The 22,907-nt window shown below is 48.9% G+C and overlaps 1 protein-coding gene across 1 annotated transcript in view; it reads right to left on the bottom strand.

Moving 5' to 3' along the window:
- The window catches only part of BANK1 (B cell scaffold protein with ankyrin repeats 1), a 360,719-nt gene that overhangs the window by 284,700 nt on the left and 53,112 nt on the right, over positions 1-22,907 (bottom strand). The window contains exon 3 of the mRNA XM_090031887.1: positions 21,881-21,946. Coding sequence (XP_089888013.1) covers positions 21,881-21,946 — 66 coding nt within the window. The remainder of the gene's footprint in view (positions 1-21,880; positions 21,947-22,907) is intronic.

Raw genomic sequence — 22,907 nt, 5'->3', positions numbered from 1 at the left:
AACAGACTTTCCCCGAGTCCCTGCTGTTGGCCCCTGATAAGGTTGTAGGCAGCCACAAGATCCCCCCTCAGTCTCCTTTTGTGGAGACTGAAGAGATTCAGGTCCCTCAGCCTTTTCTCATAGGGCTGGCCATGGAGGCCCCCAACCATACGAGTGGCCCTCCTTTGGACTCTTTCCAGGTTCTCCACATCCTTCTTGAAGTGTGGCACCCAGAACTGGACACAGTACTCTAGCTGCGGCCTGACCAGCACCGCATAGAGGGGGAGCAAGACCTCTCTGGACCTGTTAGTGATGGCCCGTTGATGCATGACAGGGTGCGGTTGGCTCTGCCTATTGCTTCATTGCATTGGCGACTCATATTCATCCTGGAGTCAATCATGACTCCAAAATCCCTCTCTGACTCTGTTATGCCGAGAGGGTCAGCCCCTAACCTATAACCATAATGCTGGTTCCCTCTCCCCAGGTGCAACACTCTGCACTTGCCCTTGTTGAACTGCATCCTGTTCAGATCTGCCCACTTCTCTAACCTATCCAGGTCTGCCTGGATGTGGTCCCTGCCTGCCGGTGTATTCACTTTACCCCACAGCTTGGTGTCATCAGCGAACTTGAACAGGGTGCTCTCCACAGCCTCGTCCAGGTCACTAATGAACATGTTGAACAGCACCAGCCCAAGGACTGAGCCCTGGGAGACTCCGCTGCCCACACCCTTCCAGGTTGACATCAACCCATCCACCACCACCCTCTGGGTGCACCCCTGGAGCCAGTTTGCCACCCATGTGACTGTGCATTCGTCAATGCTGCAATCCCTAAGCTTGCCCACCAGAATTGGGTGGGACACTGTGTTGAAGGCCTTCTAGAAGTCCAAGAAGATGACATCGACTTACTCCTTCCCATCTAAGCTCTTTGTTATCTGGTCATAGAAAGAGACCAGGTTAGTTAGGCAGGATCAGCCTGACACAAACCCATGCTGGTTACCCCTCAACATCACTTCCCCAGCAGGGCTCTCACAAATGTGGCCCCTGATAATTTTTTCAAAGACCTTCCCCCCAGGATAGAAGTGCAGCTGACTGGCTTGTAGTTGCCAGGCTCTTCCTTCCTCCCCTGTCTCTCACCCCATTCTCATTAAGAAACTGGGGGACTGTGGTGTTGACACCCACACAGTCAATTGGGTGGCCAACTGGCTGGAGGGCCGCACCCAGGGAGTGGCAGTGGATGCGTCATTTTCAACTTTGAGGGATGTGGGCAGTCGGGTTCCGCAGGGCTTGGTCCTCGGGCCTGCACTGTTCAACATCTTCATCATCAAACCCCTACCACCAGACCCCTCTCCCCCCACCCTCCTTGAAGTTTGACTCACAGGGTCTCAGTAAGCCTTCCTCTGGTCCCATGTGGAAGGTAAAACTGGTATACTGTTCCCTAACATAGAGCGCAACCCCCGCCACCTTTTTTCTCCTTCCTATCTCTTCTAAACAACCTGTAGCCCTCTATGTCTAATGCCCAGTCAAATGTTTCATCCCACCATGTCTCCACTAGGCCAACAAGGTCAATTTTACTACTTGCAAGCAGGAGAGCAAGGTCCTCCTGTTGTTCCCCCATGCTTCTTGCATTAGTGAAGAGACACCTTAATCCTACTGTGGGAGCCCTAGGCACCCACCCTACCTGAAAGACAACTGGAACCTTGGTATATACCTGAGCTCTTACCTGGACAGGTCCTAAACCTGGATGTACTCGCCCTCCACCATGAGCCCCCTCTCCCCTGCCTTTTGTGCTGTGGCCTCCGAGGCAAGGAAAAAGACCCCCTTGCCATGAAAGTGGGAGGTTGCCACCATCTTGGGGGCCCCCACTACCTGATCCAGGACCTGAACCCAGGTCTCAAAGTGCAGGTTATCCCACTTGTGCAGTTGGCACTTCACCCCATGCCTACGGGTGAGTGCCAGAAAGGGAGCCCTGCTGCCCAATCTGGAAGGGCCGGTGGTGGAGGGTCAAGGACCCCCAGCTTCGGGTCTCCCCACAGCTGCCTCTGCATAGCTGCATTTCCACCCCCTGCAGGGCCATGTTGGTGGGGCCTGAGCTAGGGCAAGGGACAGACTGAATGGGTGTGCTGGCTGGTGGACTGCATCTGGTCCCCTCAGGCACTGGTGGTCTAGGCTTCGGAGCAGGGCCCTTTCCCTTCCCACCTCCAGCTGTGCAGGAGGCTGAAAAGGAGCCCTTCCCAGTGCCCTTGCCCTTGGTCCCCAATGATGGGAGAGGGGCTTGGGAACCCCTCGGGGAGGAGGCGGCCTGGCCAGGGGTGACCCCCTGGCCCTGTTGGCTCCCTATCAGAGTCCCACCTGCCCCTGCAGTGGAGGTTGCAGGCTTCTCCACCCCTAGAAGAGGTTGGTTGGACTCTGCCTCTGGGGTGGAGGCTGCAGAGGCATGCACCCCCTTAGGGGTTTGACTGGGATCCACCCCCATAGTGGGGGCTGCAGGAAGCTTTGTGGGGGCATCTATTATGGACACATCCACACATGCAAGCATGTGCACTTGCAGCAGCTCAAATAGAAGTGGTGCAAATTGGAGCCAGGGCTTTTTGCCTCAGCGCACATGCTTGGACATGCACTTTGGTATGGAAAAAATTGTGCCACTTAGGGCAAAATAACCCTGCCTGGCTCCTCTTGGATCTGAAGCCAGGGGGAGCTAGAGCCTGGGGCCAGCACCTGTACTGTCCTGAGCAGTATAAAAAGCTGCCCTGTCTTGGCACTATCCGTACAAAAAGCTGCCCTGGCAAGCAGCTCAGGGCTACTTGCTCTCTGGAGCTTCAGGGGCCCAGCCAACTGATACCTGGGGACACTACCCCTTCTGCCACCTGGAATGCTGCAGCAGCATCCCAAATCCATTTTTAAAAATACCTCCAAATCCATGTTTTTCCACAATTAAAACAAAAGACCACTCTACACACACACATATATATCTAGAGAGAGAGAGCGCGAGCGAGAGCAATCAGTTGGGCAATGCTTATTGGTATATTCACAAAGTTAAAGCAATGTGGAAACCTACCAGTGTCTCTATCATCATGATAAAATATATTCTAAATACCTATATGTGTTGATGTGTACTTTTGGTTTTCTTCACACATGATGAATGTGTGTCGGGGGGGAATGTGGTGTTTGCTGGAAGGAGCTGAGAAGGGGTGGAGGGAAGGCAGGTGGGTGTGTGTGGAGGGATGTGGGTTGGTCTGTGGGTAGGTGTGGGGCAACTGCTGGGGGGACTGTGGGTATGGGGGAAAATGTGGGGGGGCTGCTCAGGAAGGGTGGGTCCCCTGGCCTCTACAGGGTGCAGCCCCCCCACAGAGTACATGAAATGCCCCTCCCACAGGGTCCCAGCTCCCCCCAGAGGGCCACAGCCCCTATCTCCCACAGGACCCCAACCCCCCCACCCAGGGTCCCAAGCACCCTGGAGGGCCACAGCCCCCCACTGCCCAGATTCTCAGGCACCAAGGAGGGCCATGCCCCCCCAGGGTCCCAGGCACCCTGGAGGGCTCCAACCCCCCCACCCAGGGCCCCAAACTTACCTTTAGCAGCAGCAGCAGGAGGTACTCTGAGCCATGGTGGCAGGACGCAGCGCAGCACGCACGGACCATGCGCTGGGCCCAGCTGGGTCCTGCCAGCCCTGGGGCCTCTCTGCCACCTGGCCAGGCCGAGTCATGGCAGCAGGACCCAGCACAGTGCGCGAGGAGTGCGCACCAGGCCCAGACAGGTCCTGCCAGCCCTGGGACAGGGGGGTCCTTCAGGGTACCTGGGATCCTGGGCAGGGGCGCTGGGGCCCTGTGGGGTGGGGGGCATTCCATGTGAGGTTTTTGAGACAGGGCAAGAGGCACATACATGACCATCTGGACACACCCATAATGCGCATGCTGTTTGGCTGGAAATCACTAACAACATGGCAATTTTACAGTCCAATCTCCTGGTTATGTGATAGGACTGAGAGGTACATGAAGGCAGAGGTTTCTTATATTGGGCCTCATGACTCATAGATTTTTATTTTATCATAACTCTCTTTAAGTGCTGTGACTTTAGGTGTTTTAAAATGTAGAAGTTTTCAGGGCCTCTACAACCATTTATAAAATATCTAAGGTCACAACAAAAATATCTTATGCAAAACCAAACCCTTCTGCTTTTTAAGAAGAAATATTTTCAGTTTTGTAAGTATAATTCTTCATGATTTACATACCAGAAATACTAATTTATTTTTGAAGTAGCCCTGATGTCTGGGAGAGCTGACCATTCCATCAGCATTTTGCATCAGATACAAACAAAAGAGCTCATATAGGAATACCTGGAATCTTTACACATGGGCATATATTCATATATAAAAACACCAGACTTTAGTCATCACTTGTTTCATATGTTTCTTAACTGATACAAGTATTTGCCTAGGAATTCATCATTTAACAACTGTTTAAAAAAGTTCTATTTTGACCTATCTTTTGCATATATGTAGACAAGAACGTTTGTTTTTCTAAACATCATTTTGAATTCCATTTTCTACCTTCATGGTTAAACACTTCTTTCAGAACTATTATCTGTGTGCTGGTCAGTATTGTCAGTGACTCCAGCATGGTTCTGTTACTTTGGTTATGGTTTCTTTAAATTGCTGTCAAAAACAGCCTCTTTTTTCTAGGTATTTGGAATTGTTTGGGATGTCATCATGCAGGCATCTCTCATTCATGTTTCTGACACCTTACTACACTGTTAGATCTTCCTTGGGACAGTTTTTTTTTTTTAATATTCAAGCAGTCAGCAGGGCATTTGTGCCTGCATGCGGCTAGATATTTTTCATCTATCTACCATCTTTTTACCATCTGTCCTTCCATTCATCTGGCAGACTGCAAGTTTGTCTTCCAAACAGTCATGATGAAAATATGTACGTACAGTGTACACAAATAAAATAGCATCTTATGCATTTCAGAATTGGCTCTTAGGATATAATGTTTATAACATTGACAATGTGCTTGTTTTATTTTAATGTGTTACCATCTTGTCACATATTTTTACTATATGTATTTTTCTGGTAATTGTTAGCCACACACTTATCCTAGATACTCCATGGATATAACTTCAATATCTGGGAGACTACTGCAGCAAATAAAAAAAAATCAAGTTGTAAACTTCAGGAGCAGGAAAGGGTGATCATAAAATAGTTGGTTGTGGGGATGAAGACAATGTTGTGGACACAGTACACTGTATTTACTAGAATCTAAGATGACCCTGAATTTAAGATGACCCCCCAATAATTATACTCTATGGAAAATTTATAAGTGTGTTACAATTGTCCATGTATAGAATCTAATTATTGGAGGGCTGTCTTTAATTCATGCCCCCACTACTGCAGCGAGGCAGGCAGTGGGGTGGTAGGTGGTGTGGGAAGGTCAAGGAAGTTCTTGTGCCTGCTCCCCAACTAACTCTGCCCCCTTTCTGCTCCCCTTGCAGCCTCAGATCCCCCATGTCCTCCCAAACACTGCTTCCTCCTCCCCATGAGCCTCCGCTCCCCACTTCCCAACCAGGCTCTGCTCCCTGCTTCCCCCTGCCAGCCTCTGCTCTGTGGCTGTAGGCTGTCTCTCCAGTCTAGCATGGAACACTGAACATGTTCCCAGCCCAGACCCTGTTCCCAGCCATGCAGACTACATGACACTCTTACAGGCCTGAGCCAGGGAAGTGCTCGGTTACCCCAGGGCAGGGAGATCCTGGCTCTGGCTCCCCAGTCAAAGGCACGGGGCTTGGAAAGAGCTACAGAGAAGGGGCAGGTCCTAACCCCCTGGCCCAATCCATCAGTGGAGCCCGAAAACTTTGTAACATCTCCCCCGTCCACTTGACCCCCTTCCGGTTTGACCCTTTTAGGGCCTCTGATAGGGTGATGCTATTTTCGAGAATTGTGGGATGAATCTACAATAGTAATTCACCAGACCCAGGAAGGATCATAACAGCTTGAGTGTTTGGGGGGCCTGAAAGGTGCGAATGGCTTTGACCTTATCTTCCAACAGTCAGATGGTCTCCTGCCCCACGAGGAACGCTAGGTACTTCATGTGCTTGTGTGCGATCGTGAACTTGCGGGGGGTCGCAGTCAGACCTGCCCTTTTTAACTCGGTCAATACGGCTCGGAGGGCTCGTTGGTGCTGGCCCCATGATTAAGTGAATACGACGATGTTGTCAATGTATGCCACTGCGTATTCTGTGTGCGGCACCAAAATGCACTCCATTAGCTGCTGGAAGGTGGCAGCAGCCCCGTGCAGTCTGAACGGCATCTTCACACATTCATACAGACCCAAGGGGGTTCCAAAGGCCGTTTTAGGGCGGTCACACAGCCACACGGGGATCTGCCAATACCCCTTGGCCAGGTCTAAGGTGGTTATGAACTGAGCTGCCTCTATTCGTTCCACTAATTCAGTTACATGAGGCATGGGGAAGGCATCAAATGTAGCTATGTCAGTTAACCTTCGGTAATCTACACAGAGCCTTAGGGTCCCATCTGGCTTTCGTACCAGTACCAGAGAACTTTGCCAAGGGCTTCAGGAAGGCTTAACAACACTGACTGCCTGCATCTTTCCCACCTCTTTATGTACCTCTTCTGTTAGATGATGGGGTATCGGCCGCCACCGATCTTGCACAATTGTGCCTGGGGGTGTATGGATGGAGTGGTATGCATCTCTTACCCATCCGGGATCCTCTGAAAATACCTCCTTAAATTCTTCGAGGAGGTTCCACATTTCCATTTTCTGTGTTGTAGTTAGCTCATCACTCTCATGGACATCTTTCAAGGGTTCTGGGATCCCTGGGCCTGGGCTGACTCCTTGCGGTCCAAAGTCATCCGCAGTCTCCTCTATGAATGTTGCCCACCCTTTGGGCTGTTGCCATTGTTGTAACAGATTAACATGGTAAAACCGTCTTGTTCGCTGGTGACCTGGGTGGTAAACCTCATAGTCAACTGGGCCGATTCTTCGTATAATTTCGAATGGCCCTTGCCACTGGGTTAACAGTTTGCTATGCGAGGTAGGTAATATAACCAGCACCCTTCTGCCCTGGTTAAAACTCCTGCTCCTTTGACCATAAATCATACTTTTCTTTCTGTCATTGTTGGACCTGTTGCAAATTGTCTGAAGCCAGCTCTCTTGTGCTCTGGACACGGAGTTGGAATGCTAGTTGATATCTCAACAGGCTGGAGACAACTGCGAGGCTATGTTCCCAATCTTCTTGGAGGATCTGCAACAAGCCCCGTGGTTGGTGACCTAACATGAGTTCAAAAGGAGAATACCCTAGAGACTCTGATGGGGCATCCCCAAGTACGAACAAGGCCAGCGGGAGCATCAAGTCCCAATGTCGCGGGTCACCCTGTATGCACCGTTTTAACACCTTTTTCAGGGTCCCGTTTAATCACTCTATTAATCCGTTGGTCTGGGGGTGATAGACCAACATTCCCAGTTGCTTGATCCACAGGGTTTGACACACCCCCTGTAGGACCCCGGACATAAAGTTTCGCCCCTGCTCCATCAGGATCTCATGGGGAATCCCCATGTGGGCTATCCATTTCACCAACCCCTCCACAATCCGAGGAGCCATTACAGACCTCAAAAGGCACTGCGTCAGGGTATCTAGTTACATAATCCACAAACACCAGGATATACTGGTATCCACTACTGCTGCAAGGTAACGGCCCAACAACATCCATGGTGATGCATGAAAAGGGTAGGTCAATTACTGGCATTGATCTCATCGGGGTTTGGGGTGGCCGGTCTTCCCTTGCCTTTTGGCATACGGGGCACCCTGCGCGACGGGCCACGTCTTCTCCCATTTTTGGCCAGAAAAACCATCGGGATATCTTGTCCATGTTTCGATCCCCCCTATATGGCCCCCAACCAGATTGGCATGCGCCAGTTGCCACACCGCCTTCCGAAAACAAGAGGGCACCACTAGTTGTACTCTGCCTTCCTTCTCCACCCTGCCAGGTTGGACCCGATACAAGAGGTTGTGTCTTACCTCAAAAAGACTCCCGGGGTCGGAGACCAATGTCGGCTGTTGAGAATCATCTTTCACCCACGTTCATAGGTCCTGTAGTTCAGGATCTTCTTCCTGCACTTGCCGGAACTGCTGGCTACTGGCAATGTCTTGCAGGTCCGCCACGGCATCCCCATATCCCTCAGTGGTTCCCTCTCCTTCCGCTGAGTCACTGAGCCACCCTTCTCACATCTTTAAGGCTCTATGAGCGACCTCGACATCTTGCACCCAATCCATGACATCGTATAGTAGAGCCCAGTCTCGGCCCAAGAGCATATCGCATGCTAGACAGGGTGCAACCCCCACCAACAACTCCCCTTGGTACTTCATAACTCAGAGACTTGTCCACACTCAGCGTATTTTCTGGGTTTCCCCATGAAGGCAAGACACCCTCACTGGCTCTGCTCAACAATCGGGGACATCTTTCAAAAGATCAGCCTTAACCAGCAACTGAGAGCAACCAGAATCTAACACAGCCCACACCAGGCGGCCCTCAATCCAGGCTCTTAGTACGGGGTGTCCCCGCACCGGGCTCCCTCCCCCTGCTCCAAAGCTACAGTCTATGGGCTCCCCCTGATCGGGCTCTTTAGGGGACTTAACCATCCCTCGTGAGGAGCCATGCGATCGCCACCTCTCAGAGGCACGCCCCGGACACTCCCGCGCAAACTGCCCCATCTGGCCACAATGGTAGCACACCATATCTCCTCCCGGGGCCCTATAACTGGGCTTCTGTCACTCCATCTCTCTTGTCACCTGCACTGGTGGTGTGGGCCCACGTTTCTCTCATGGGTAGTGCAACTCCGAGGCCGCAAAAGCCTCAGCCAGTTTCAGTGCTTCATCACAAGACTCCGGGGAATGCTGGCGGACCCAGCACTGTGTTCTATCTTCCAAATCATTCACAAATTGTTCCAGCATGATCTTATCCAGCGTGCATGTTGCCAGATTGATCCATTTCCTGAAGAGATCCCGGAGACGCTGGAGTAACAACCACGGTTGCCTCTCCTCCGCCTCCTTCTTAGACTGGAAGAGTCACCAGTAGTGTTCTGGGCTGATCTCTAAGTGGTAGAGAATAGCAGCTTTGACTGCCTCATAATCTTGGGCTTCCTCCCGGTTCAAGGCCCTATAGGCTGCTTGGGCCTTACCCACCACCAAGGCCCCCAGCTGGCTGGCCCAGTATCCTTTGTCAAGGCCAGTGATAACTACATGATGCTCAAAGGCCTCGATATATGCCTCCAGGTCATCTTCAGGCATTTTAAAGGCCGACAGGCCGTGCTGCTTCCAACCTTGCTGCTGCTCCAATATTTGCTGCTCCAAACCCACAATCTGCATCAAGGCCTGCAGGTTCTGTCCCAGCAGGTCTGCCAGAGCCATCTCAGTGGGTTGCATGTCTGTCGGGTGGCCCCCTGAGGTGTTCGTGGGCAATGCACCAATCTGTGGCTGCCGGGCCTCGAATAGCCACTCTCAGGCAGCCTTCGCTCTGGTGGTAGACATCAAGCGCCTTACGGACTAGTGTCACAGACCAAGTAGATGTCTCCCCCTCGAGTCGCCTCCCCGTTCTCTCCTGCCACGACTTGTTGTTTCTCAGTAGGCGGGATTGGTCGTCAAGTGTACTCAGTGGCCCATGGTTTGCCCGGCAGTCATTCATGGGGCTCCACTACCCCTACACCCTGGCCTCACGCCTCCTTCAGTGTGTCGTCTGACTGTTGGCCTCGTCCCCTCCATTGGGATAATGCCTCCTGACTTGGCTCTAGGTGCCCGTGGCCTATAGCCACGTACGCCTCGGCCCTCCTTGCCTCCACCCCTTCGTTAAGGGAAACACAAAAAAAAGGTAAACCATCGGAGGCTTTTTCTCAGCCCCGTCCCTCAGGGATACCCGCACTCTTCCTCTATGCCCCTTGTTACAGGGTAACTAAATAAATGTAGTAACAAAACACAAAATAATAAGCCACTTCTGGACGTTGTGGCCCCCTGCCTCCTTACTATCTTTCCCTGGACTCTAGTGGGGGGGAGTTGCTTTATTCCTGACCTGTCACCTCCAGTATTCACTCGCATGTGCCCGTCAACCCGGCTGGGACCAGCGGCGATACCCACCCTGACTGGAAACCCCTTAGGGCTCTCCCGGGGTCTTCTCCCCCAGCGTGGCTTCCTCCTCACCCCCATCATCCCGGCACTCCCACCTGGGGTCAGCTCTGCCTCTGGGTGCAGCTCCAGCTCTGCCCAGCATGCTTGTCACTCCCTCATCATCCTGTGCGGGCTCCAGTCGGGGTGCTCTACCTTGCCCTGCCAGCGTCTGCCCCTGCTTACCAGTTTCCAAGGGTCCCGTGGAGAGGATCCCTTTTGCTCCCTGCGGCAGCTGCAGCTCCTTTCCTGTGCTGCCCACCTCCTCCATGGCATCGGCCGCCATTTTTATTTTTGCCGGCCGGCATCTGAAGCTGACGTCATCAGCAGGCCGTAATTGAATAAAGAGGCGGCTGACAAGCTGCGCGAGCTCTTCATTCTGCCCCTTTTGCGCTACATCTCATGCGGCTGGTAAGTATCCTCCATTACTTCTGCCCCTGGGACACTACCCTTTCTCATATTGCAGGTACAGCAGGAGGGAGGAGAGCAGAGAGGATGTTTCCTGTAATGATCTCAGTAGAGAAGAGACGATCATAGATTTCATAGACATTAGGGCTGGAAGGGACCTCGGGAGATCATCGAGTCCAGCCCCCTGCCCAAAGGGCAGGAAGTCAGCTGGGGTCATAGGATCCCATAATCATGGTATGAAAACAGTTGAAAACCATAGGTCTGCCAGGAACTATGGTAAAAACAGCATATCTAATTCTTTAATTAGAGCATGTGCTCCGCTCTGCTACTAAAGTTTTCAGTCTACATGTTGTGTTAGATAAATTCTCCATGCCCAGTCTTTCATAACACATAATATATATTACTAACACAGCCAATGCCTTTGTTGCTACCAGAGCAGATTATGACAATATGCTCCATGTTGTAGTATATGTTAAATCAACCTGGAAACTGAAACTGAAACTGATACAGAATGTGGCAGCCCATTTATCAAGCAGTACATCTTGCTCTGACTATGACAGCAGTGCTCCAAGACTGCATCGTCTGCTTATCAGTTCCTGGCTTAAATTTACAGAATTGCTTTTGACCTATAGAGCTCTAAATTACCTGGGACCTGCCTACCTAAGAGATAGACTCTACCCCCATGCCACTTTACCACAGCTTCTGTCAGCAGAGGGGCTCAAGAGAGACACTTGAAAATAAAAAAAGAGAAAGAAAAAAAAAGTTAGTTGTTAGCAGGGCATTCTGGTGAGGGGGCACTCTATCTTGAAATTCACTCTCACCTTTGATTTGAAATAGCTAAACTCTGTTGACCTTTCGGGCATGCTGCCAGGCACATCATTTTCTCAGAAAAAAAAATAAGAACTGCTAATTGAACATTGTCCCCTGGCACAACTTTACGAGCACTCGTGGTGCTCTGGTGAGGTACCAGAGGACTGGAAGAGGGCCAACGCGGTCCCCATCTTCAAAAAAGGCAGGAAGGAGGACCCGGGAAACTATAGGCTGGTTAGTCTTACCTCGATCCTAGGCAAGCTGTTTGAGAAAATTATGCTGGCACACATCCAGGAGGGACCAGCAGGGGACTGCATGCTTAGGGGCAACCAACATGGGTTCATCAGTGGCAGGTCCTGTCAGACCAACCTGGTGGCCTTTTACGATCAGATCACCAGATCATTAGATGCAGGGGTAGCAGTGGATATAGTCTTCCTGGACTTCCGGAAGGCTTTTGACACCGTCTCTCACCCCGTTATCATTAAGAAGCTGGGGGCCTGTGGTGTAGACACCCACACAGTCAAATGGGTCGCCAACTGGCTGGAGGGCTGCACCCAGAGGGTGGTAGTGGATGGGTCCTTCTCAACCTGGAAGGACGTGGGTAGTGGGGCTCCGCAGGGCTCGGTCCTCGGGCCGGCACTGTTCAACATCTTCATCAGTGATTTGGATGAGGGGGTAAAAAGCACCCTGTTCAAATTTGCTGGTGACACTAAGATGTGGGGGGGAAGTGGGCACACTGGAAGGATGCAACAGGCTACAATCAGACCTAGACAGGTTACAAGGGTGGGCGGATGAGAATAGGATGGGTTTCAACACAGACAAGTGCAAAGTGATGCACCTCGGGAGGAACAACCCGCACCATACCTACAGGTTAGGGAACTCCCCTCTTGTCAGCACAGAAGCGGAAAGGGATCTGGGGGTCATCATTGACTCCAAGATGAACATGGGCCGGCAGTGTGGAGAGGCAGTTAGGAAGGCCAGCCGCACCTTGGCATGCATCCACAGATGCATCTCAAGCAGGTCCAAAGAGGTGATCCTCCCGCTCTATGCGCCACTGGTCAGGCAGCAGCTGGAGTATTGCGTCCAGTTCTGGGCGCCACACTTCAAGAGGGATGTCGACAGCATGGAGAGGGTCCAGAGGAGGGCCACTCATATGATCAGGGGACAACAGGGCAGGCCCTATGAGGAGAGGCTACGGGACCTAAACCTGTTCAGCCTCCAAAAGAGAAGGCTGACGGGGGATCTTGTGGCCTGTTATAAACTAGTCAGGGGGGATCAGCAGGCTTTGCGGGAGTCACTGTTCCCCCAAGCACCGCCAGGAGTGACCAGGAATAACGGTCACAAGCTGGCAGAGGGTAGGTTTAGGTTAGATATCAGGAGGCGCTACTGCACAGTCAGGGCGGCTAGGGTCTGGAACCAGCTTCCAAGAGAAGTGGTGCAGGCTCCTACCCTGGGGGTGTTTAAGAGGAGGTTAGATGAACATCTTGCTGGGGTCATTTGACCCCAGTACTCTTTCCTGCCAGGGCAGGGGTTTGGACTAGATGATCTGCTCAGGTCCCTTCCGACCCTAGAAACTATGAAACTATGATTTCTGTTTGGTTTCATTTCTTGTTGATTTATTTTCACATTTTCCAGTTTTGTGGTGAAAATAAACTGCAGTCTTTATGTTTTAATTCAGTATACTCTTCCATGTCAACAATGCCTAAAATCTAGAATAGACACATTCTATTAAAATCTGACTATAAATCAAAACACGTAAAGGACAGACAGAAAGAAATTCAGGATATTTAAGATATTTTGCTCATAAGTGGACTAGAAACTCTTCTGCCTATACTCCAAAAGATATGGCATCTATTTTTTTTTTCCCTGGAGCTCTAGCCTCTGTCCAGCTAGCCACAGTATAGTGAAGTTCCAGCTGTATATGTAAAGATATGCTGAAGCATCAGCTTTCTGAACAGAGCCAGAAAAATATAGAGAGTTAAACAATCAGGTGGCCAGTTGGTAAGCATCAAACTCATATTGTGGAGCCCAACTTTTCCCTATCTCTTAACATATTTCAGACTGGTGTTCTAGTATCAATTAATTGAAGGTGAACAGTAAAGAGGCAAAATTATAACATGGAGATGGAACAGTCTCTAGCTAATAATACTGCATATTTATTTTAATTTTAGGCTACTTGTAACTTTTAGAAAATGAATGGATTAAAGTAAATCCATTAATTAGGCCTGCACATCTTTATCCATATAGTTTATAAGGTTATTAAAGATGTATAGCTGTTCACTCTTCCAACCCATTTTACAAAATACTATAATGATTATCTGTGGAGGATGTTAAGAATTTGAATGTTTTCTGCCGAACAAGAAGAACTGTTTTCCAAAAATGTAACTAGGCCTGTTTTCTTATATGGAAAGATAAATATTAAGCTGAAATAAAGTTACAAGTAACTAAAAGTTACAAGTAACTAAAAGCATCAACTTTGACTTGTTCAGATGATTCTTTTCTCACATACAGGAATGAACCCTCAGCACATTCACATCATCATGATTAGCATTCCACTACTGGATCTTTTCCATCATTCACAGGTACTACCAAATCAATTGTTTTCACATCTGCTTGTAGCCCATATTTTCCCAAAGGATCTCAGAGATCATATTGTTTTTCCATTTTCCAATGTACGCTTTTACCTTTTCCCTGAGGGCTTTGCACAATTCACTTTAGTCAATCACTTCTTATTGATTGTTAGCGCTCACTCATTCCCCATCCATCTTTGCTTTATTGGATATATTGTTTGCTTTCTTTCCATTTGTCATGTCAGCTGCTTGCTGTTCTTTCCACCACAGTTCCCCCTTGTTTCTCATTTAAGCTTTGTACTTTTGATCTGTGCAGTTTTCATTGACGTTCAAGCCTAAATTCAGTCATGTTCTTTCACTCTTAACCTTTGCTTTTTGTATGCAATTCCTGTGTCCTTAAAATAGACTCCAGCTTCTAGGGTGTCAAAAAGAAACCTTCTTTGAGTCCTTCCTTAAAATGGAGTTCTTTCATGAAGCTTGCCCAGGTTTATCTTATCACAGAAGTGCACAGTTATTTGTATTTGAGCTGGTAACCAAGGTATCATATTTGTCCGAGTTGAACTGCAAACTTTTTGCACATATGTTGTCCATATTTTGTACTTTCCCCCTTTTTATTGGAGGTAAGCAAATTTGCTGGATTCACTTTGCCCACTAATCCAGGGTTATTGCTGGAACAATTCATGCTGATGAGATTCACCTACTTTTTCCAAGAGCACCTCTTTACCTTTGCTAGTTTGAGAAATTGACATGGTCTGGTCTAATGCTCCCTAACCTCATTCTTCTTGAGCCAGTTTCTACATCTGCAGATATTCAGGGATCTGAGAGAGCTGTTCCCTGTTGCATCACTAAGAGAAAATGGTGAATCTACAAACCTTCAAAGGTGTTCAGTAGGCAGGAAGAAGCCTGCTCTGCACAGGGAAAGAGAGGAGGGCTTTTTGTTGCCATCAGCATATAGTGGATTTTCGAGTACTGTGACAGGTGAAACACCTGGGATACTCTATGTGCCTTGCATTAGGAATTACAAGGCTTTCCTAAGGGCCAACAAAAGATAAAAAGCAGTTTTTGCACAGGAAAAACAAGGAGTATATGAGGCTAACCACTAATATGGCCCTGGACTTTCCAAACTGGACAGAATGCTGCCAGATAAAAACAAGGCTAGAGTGGAAATTGGAAATGAAGAATCATAGAAACTGAGAAAATTAGGGTTGGGAGGGACCTCAAGAGGTCATCTAGTCCAACCCTCTGCTCAAAGTAGGACCATCCCCAACTATGTCATCCTGGCCAAGGCTTTGTTTACCAGGATCTTAAAAACCACCAACAATGGAGATTCAACAGCTTCTTTGGGTAACTTGTTCCAGTGCTCTACTACCCTCCTAGTGAGAAAGTTCTTCGTAATATCTAACCTAAACTTCCCTTGCTGCAACTTGAGGCCATTGGTCCTTGTTCTGTCATCTGCCACTACTGAGAACAATCTACCTCTGTTCTCTTTGGAACCACCCTTTAGATAGTTGAAGGTTGTTATTAAATCCTCCTTATTTCCCTTAGTCTCTCCGCATAAACCGCGTGCCCAGACCCCTTATCAGTTTTGTTGCCCTCTGCTTCACTCTCTCCAATTTCTCTACATCTTTTCTATAGTGGGAGGCCCAAATTGGACATGGTACTCTAGATGTGGCCTCACCAGTGCCACACAGAAGAATCACTTCCCTTGATCTACTAGTAATGTTCCTATTAATGAAGCCCAGTATGCTGTTAGCCTTCTTTGCAACAAGCACACACTGTTCGCTTATATACAGCTTATTGCCCACTGTAACCCCCACATCCTCTTCTGCAGAGCTCTGCTTAGCCCATCAGTCCCCAGTCTGTACTGGTAGTTGGTACTGTTCCATCCTAAGTGCAGGACTTTCCACTTCTCCTTACTGAACTTCATGAGATTTCTTTTGGCTCAATCCTCCAATTTGTCTAGGTCCTCCAGAATCCTAGCCTTACTCTCCAACATATCAACTGCTCCACCCAGTTTGTTGTTGTAACCCGGGTGGTACTCCAAGAGGTACACCCTCTCGAGGTGAAGGGAGCAGAGCCGGTGCACAAGTGCTGTGGGAAGTGTAGGGACTCTCCTCCCCCTATAGAGAAGAGTCAGATCACTAACGGAGACTTAACCATATACCTTTTAATGAGAGGACAGTACTGGGAACATCACCAGTATAAACCAGGGGTATATGGGACACTACAACGCCCCGAGGGGGCAGGATTCAATACAAGTTAGATACTTACAATCATAGACATATTCATCCAGTTGACAAAAGACAGGGTTAATAAAATATAAAACACAAACAGCAGAACAAACAATACTGGTGGGGAATATAAAAGGCACAAAATACAAAATGTCAAATAACAAGGAATATAGGGCCTAGGAACCTGGAGGGGGGGAAAGAGGGAAAATACAATGACCCCTTTCCACTGCAACAAGAACTCCTCCCTGCCACTTCACTCACCCCAACTGGGACTTGAACTCACATCTCCCATGTGATAAGCAGACACTCTACTACACAGCCACCAGTGCTGGTGCAGCTATAATCTGCTAGGAGTCTTGACCTTCCTAGAGCCCCTGCCTCATGTTGAAGCTGCCTGACCTCTTATTGGAGGAGCTGGAAGTAGAGCTGGGAACCTCTCAGGTCACTGCTCAAATCCTTGTTGGAGCTGTGGAGCCTCTCCTACTGGCCACACCCTCTCGTAGGAGATCCTGGAGCCCAGCGGGGAGCCTCTCCTGCCGGCTGCATGCCACACTGCTGAGGGTCCAACTGCTGCCTGCAGATCCTAGTCCTTCAGGTGCTTCTGGGGCAACTGCTCCCACCCTGCTGGCCCCAGCTTTTGCCAGCTCTTTGAAACTCCTTCCTTGTGCTCCCTCGCTGGCCTCTCCTGAGTCAGCTGAGTCAGCTGCTGGTCTCTCCTGAGTCATGGAGGGTGAGTCTCTGGGGTTGGATTGGTGAGGAAAGGGAATCCCAAGTCCTCCAATCATCTTTTACCCTTTCAAAACCCCTGGGCTAAACCACTACCAGCTTGCCCATCACATCATCATCTGCAAACTTGCTGAGGGCACACTCCATCTCATCTTCTAGATCACTGGTGATGATATTGAACAAAACCTGCCCTAGGACTGACCCTTGGGGCACTCCACTTGATACCAGCTGCTAGATATCAAACTATTGATTACTGAGCCCAGTAATCCAGTTATTTATCTATCCATCTTATAGTCCATTCACCCCAGCCCATAGTTCCTTATCTTGCTTACTCACAGTACTGAGTTTCACTGATGTACTTACAATCCTTAATGTTAAATCCTTTGGCTTAAGCTAGGGGTGCTTGACCTCTGGGTCTCAGGCCAAATGCAGTGCATGGTGTCATCTCAACTGGGCCACTGGGATTCCCAAGGTGCCAGAAATTTGGAGGTGGTGGAGCAGTGGCCACTAATATGCCCCCCCAGCCAAATTGCTGAGTCCCAAGCCCCGTGTGCATCTTCTTGCCCACATCAGACTGATCCATTACCTGTCTTTCCCCCACTTGCGGCTTGGGGCTGGGCCATGCTACCGGGTTGGAACTGGGGCCACACCCCCTTCCCACAGGGATGGTCAAGCTCCTTTCCCCTGTAGGGCCACGTTAAGGTCAGCCCGCTGCATCCTCCATGTGATCAGAGGGTACCTACTGTACAAGGGGTCTGGAGCAGGACCACTAACTGGATCTGGCCCACTGGGCAAAAGGGTTGGGCACCACTGGCTTAGGCAATACCATCAACATGATAACCGATGGTCAATAAAGGGGTTTGAGGTCCAAAAAGTACTCATGCAACAGCTCTGAGTGAAATAGCTTTATTCTGAGGAAAGGCCTTAATTAATTCTTTGTTCACAGAAGCTGCTGAGTGGCTGAAAAAACTGGACACTGATGCGTAATTTTGCTTTTCAAGTTGCCACATGAAGGTAGAAGGAAGATGTAGGGCTATAATAGAGTCAAGAATAAAAGTAAGGGAGAGCACAAGAGACTAGATTTCCCTCTTTTCTTGGAGTTACAAGCAGATTGAGTCACACAGGGCATTTCTTCTTCTAGTGCCCTATGTTCTCACATCAAAGCCAAAAAACTACTTCAGAAAAGTCAGCCAGTCAACATGACCTCAGAAAGGAACTTCAGGCTTTCTTTTGTCTTGACATAAGTTCTGTGGGCTATGCAGCCTAAGACAGTCCAATATTACTGAATTCTGAACCTTTAACATCACACTAGTAAGCCTGAGATGATGAGCTAGTAACATCACAGATACCTGTGTCTTGACATCAGCCCAGCGTCATGCTGAACTAAATACCTCATAAACGTGTATCTTGAATTCCACCCAGCTGCTAAAGCTAGTGAAAGCATCTTGTACTCTAACACAAGTCATGTCCAGACCCCAAAGAAGGCAAATGTGTGCAGTAGCACACGTGAGCCCTTGGCTCCCCACAACTCCACCAAGCAGAGTGGTGGGACCAGAGGGAAAGGAGCCAGCAGGAGCCAGCAGCAACAGCAAAAAGGTAAGCCAGGCAAGGTGGGGAAGGGCGAGGAGAAGCCAGGCCAGCTGTAGGGAATCAGGAAGGGTTTTTTTTCCCCTCTCATCCCTATTTAGTTGTGCTGGGCAGGAGCCGCACTCCTGAGCCGTGCAAACAGGTTCTGCAAACAGGCGCCACTCTTCAAGAGCGTGCTGGAGTTTGCATGGGAATGGCCACAGGGAGGAGAGCAGGAGGAGTCTAAACTCTGTGTGTCCACATCATTGGCTTCAGACAGTCTTCAGAGTCTGCAGGTGAGTGCATGTAAAGGAGTCTTAATGGGGGTGGTGCGTTGGATCACAGTCAGGGACCCTTCGGATCCTAGCATCTATGAATCTACAAACCATGCCAGCAAAGCAGAGTTGCCAAGTGCAGCAAAGGATCTCAACCCCTGCTACTGAGTGGAAGGTTAGCTGCAAGGGCAGCAGGGGCAAACAACTTGGAAAAGGCCACAGCAATCAGTCTGTAGGCTGACCTAAGTAGCAGTACCTGCACCCTATTGCCAGAAGTGCTAGGTTAGATGACGAGGAGGGGAGGAGAAAAGGGCCATATAGACATGAGCACAAGACTCAAGGACTGACCTGGCTCTAACCACACAAAAGGAAGGAGCTCTGTTGGACTCCATGGAGAGTTGAGTTTTGAGTTATGTAGCTGTCTTCCTTTAGAGTCATGTGTTAACCAGCAAACCAGGTTGTGGCCATGGGTGAGGCTTGGAGGCCACACAGCAGGGTGCCAAGGGAGTGCTCTATATTAAGCCCTGTATAAGGCAGGCACGCAGTGAGGCTGGGGCCCAGGAGCCAAAGCCTGAGACAGTGAGCCAAGCCTGAGGACCTCAGCAAGAGAAAAGGAGCCAAAGCCTAAAGAAGGTCAAGACTTGGGCAAAAGGATTAGTGCCCCAGGGGCAGTTAAGTGACTAGGATTAGGGAAGTCCCACAAAAAATAATAGAGTGACACCTCCAAGACATCAAGATGTAGCAAGCAGGACAGTGAGGAAGTCACCCTGAATAGCTGAGGAAAACAAATAGTTTGGCCACTAGGATGTATTACAACCACCCTTAGGAGCCTGTTCTCTCGCACCATGCCAGTAACCTCAGCAAGGCTTCTCATTTGCCACAAGATGAAAGTAGTAAGACAGGAATTTCTAAAAATAATTAGTAACTTCATCAATCCTTTTCATCAGTCAATAAATTGGTGGGGCTGACCCAGTGACTTCAGAGAAACTTGTTATTTGATATCTGTTTAGTAATAGAGCTGATGAAGGGCAGTTTCTGTAAGGGATGGGAAAGGGAGATGGGAAAGAGGGACATTCTATGTAGGACTGTGCAAAATTTCACCGGCTGTTTCCTTTCAACACTGTTTCAACTCGTTTTGAGCTTGAAACAGTGAAATCGAAATGAAACAGAGGGCTTTGAAACAGCCTTGAAATGAAATGAGACCAGTTTAAATGTTTTGAAACTTTCAAAATGTTTCAAGTTTTGAATCAGCAGCTAGGTGGTAGGAGGCAGGGGAGAGCTAGGGCTGCGCTCCGCAGCCCCATGTGGCTCAGCCTGGCGGGGAGCGCAGCCCTGGCTCTCCCTGCCTCCCATCGCCATGCTGCACTCCAATGGGCTCCACCAGCCCCATGGAGCTCAGCCTGGTAGTGGGAAGTGGACAAGCTGAGTTCCACGGGGCTGCAAGCCACTGGGACCTGAGCTCGATGCAGGGGGCAGAGTGCAGCCCTGGGGCTGCGCCCCACCCCCCACAGTGGGCTGCAAGCTGCTGGGACCTCCTCCAGCCAGCTCCGGTATGGGGCCAGGGCAGATCAGTTGGTGCAGGGACCCACTGCCCTGATCCCAGGGCCAGGGAGGGTCCTGCACCAACTGATCTGCCCTGGGCCCTGCACCCTCCTCCAGCTGGGGATGTGCCCTGCCCCCCCCGTACCAGGCTCAGGTCCCAGTGGCTTGCTGGCACCACAGAGAGCGGTGGGGAGGGGGCAGGTATGCCAATCCAGGGCAGGGGTGGGTCCCCACATGAGCTGATCTGCCCCAGCTCTGTACTGGAGCCAGCTAGAGAAGGGTGCGGGGCCCGGGCCAAATCAGCTGGCACAGAGACCCTCCCCCACTCCAGGATCAGGGCAGTGGGTCCCTGAACCAACTGATCTGGCCCAGCCCTATGCCACTGGGCCCAGGTAGAAGCACCCATCTCCTGTCAGCTGGCAGGCAGATCAGGGGCCTGCCAGCACGCCCAGGAAAGCTGTGCGAACGGTGCTGGAGTCCTCCCAGGGCTGTGAGCCTCTGATCTGCCTGCCAGGTGACAGAAGCTGAGTGCTGCCACCAGGGACCAGCGGCAGCACCGATCTTCCTGGCGCTGGTCCTAGGCAGTGGCACCTGGCTTCTCTCATCTGGCAGGAAGATCAGGGGCTCACACCCCCAGGAGAACTCCAGCACAGCCCCTGCAGCCCTCCTGGTGGTGCCGGGAAGCCCCTGATCTGCCTGCCTGCTGCATTTTTTGTTTCCTCATAATAACTATGGGTCAAACATTAAAACAGCATCAAAACAACAAAACAGTTTTGACAGAACGGAACAGTGGTTTTGAAACAAAATAAAATTAAAAATGAAACCCTGTTCTGTAGAACTGTCAAAACTGAAGCCGAATCAGAACAGTGCTGTTTCTCACAGCCCTAATGCTATGTAGGAAAACCCACTCTTCACTAAAAGCAGAGATGAAGTTCCTTCCTTTTTCTTCACTCCTGGACTTGGGGAACCTCCCTCTCCTCTGCATTCATTACTGGCTACTTTAGTAGGCATTTACAAGGCTAGTAAAGCAGAACTGAAAGCTGGCGCTTGATTGAGGTGTTTACTGACCTCCAAATCTTGCTGTCAGTAAAATAAAATAGCACTGGCCAATAATGAATGAATGGCTTGAAATGGAAATCTCACAGCAGCCTTCAACCCTCATTTAGCCCCCTTTGCGTTAGTAATTTATTAGCTATTGTATGGAATATACTTTGTTTTTACCATTAACTGTATGTCTTCTGGCAAGGTCTACTCTAGAATTAGAAAAGGAGATGTTATCCCAAGATGCTTTTCCTCATCACCAATTTGATCAGAGAAGGAAATTTCCCCATCTCTTCCTATCCTCTGCCTAAGTTGGAATCAAAGAAAGAAAATGGTTCTGTCAGCTCTATTTCCCCCTTCTGGAACTCCTTACAGGGATGTGTGGGTTGTAGATGTGTGGGTAGATGTCTGAGAACAAGGCATGTTCCTCAGTGTAGCTGAAACCTAAGGAAAGGTTAGTTCACTGCCTTTCAGGTCTGACCAGATGTAAGAAAACAAATGCTCTTAACTCAGTCTGGTGAAGAGTATTTTGCTCTATTTAAGTGAAGCTTAGGGAATTTAAAGCTCACCGTTTGCAAGAACTTCTGCATAGGTATAAGACATCAATTCTTCTAATTCTTCGTTCTGTGGTTCACCTAAGGAAAAAAAAAATCCTTCAATTAACATTTCCCTAGAAACATCCTTAAATGGAAATCTCCTCGGCCACTTTTCTGCTGCCTCTTTCCCAAATGGTCTAATTCTTTTCTTCATAAGTATTCTGATAATCATTTGTGGGATGAAAAAAATACTTTAGAAAAAACTTATTCTAGGACAGCTAACTAACTGCAAGACAATGCCTATATATGATAAAGAGAACTTAATTTCATTTGAAAGTGTTAAGAAGAAATACATGTTTTCCCAGGGTGCTAAAGCTACATTAGAGATTAAAATATTAAAACGTGATATTCAAAGATTGGCAGTAGGCATTTATGAGATGTTATTTAGTAATTTATTAGCTATTGTATGGAATATACTTTGTTTTTACCATTAACTGTATGTCTTCTGGCAAGGTCTACTCTAGAATTAGAAAAGGAGATGTTATCCCAAGAGAACCTTTTATATCTTTGCTGGACCAATCTGTTTACTTTCAACTTGGACCCCATATTTCTCTTTCTTTTCTTGTCTGGTAGAGCTGTATTTCAGTTATTTGAGCTGTGCTCCCTTAACATGTACCTTTACAGATTGTTGTTACTATTGCAGCATTGTATTTCTATTCTATTCTAATTACTGCAGCATGGTGTTTCCTGACTATTTTATAAGTACTATGCAGAGAATATCACGAACACTATATTCATGTTATCTACTTGCAAGAACAACATGGTAAAGGATTTAATGATAACTTGAATAAATTTGACTGAAAAAAATCATGAAGTTTTGTGCTAGAAGTTATTAGTGACTGCTATAAGGTAACTTGGTGCTGACTGGAAAAATCACCAAGGTGGTTGTGCCCCTTCCAGCTAAAGGCAAGGAGCAATTCCTATATTTTCTTATATATAGCACATACCTTTTCCTCTAAAATCAGTCCCCCCAAAATTGGGTGTGTGCATTAATGGAGAA

Source organism: Crocodylus siamensis, chromosome 2 (genome assembly GCF_052110815.1).
Source record: "Crocodylus siamensis isolate JL-2025a chromosome 2, ASM5211081v1, whole genome shotgun sequence".
Classification (NCBI taxonomy): domain Eukaryota; kingdom Metazoa; phylum Chordata; order Crocodylia; family Crocodylidae; genus Crocodylus; species Crocodylus siamensis.
The sequence above is the reverse complement of the archived record's forward strand: the minus strand, read 5'-3'. Positions and strand labels throughout refer to the sequence as shown.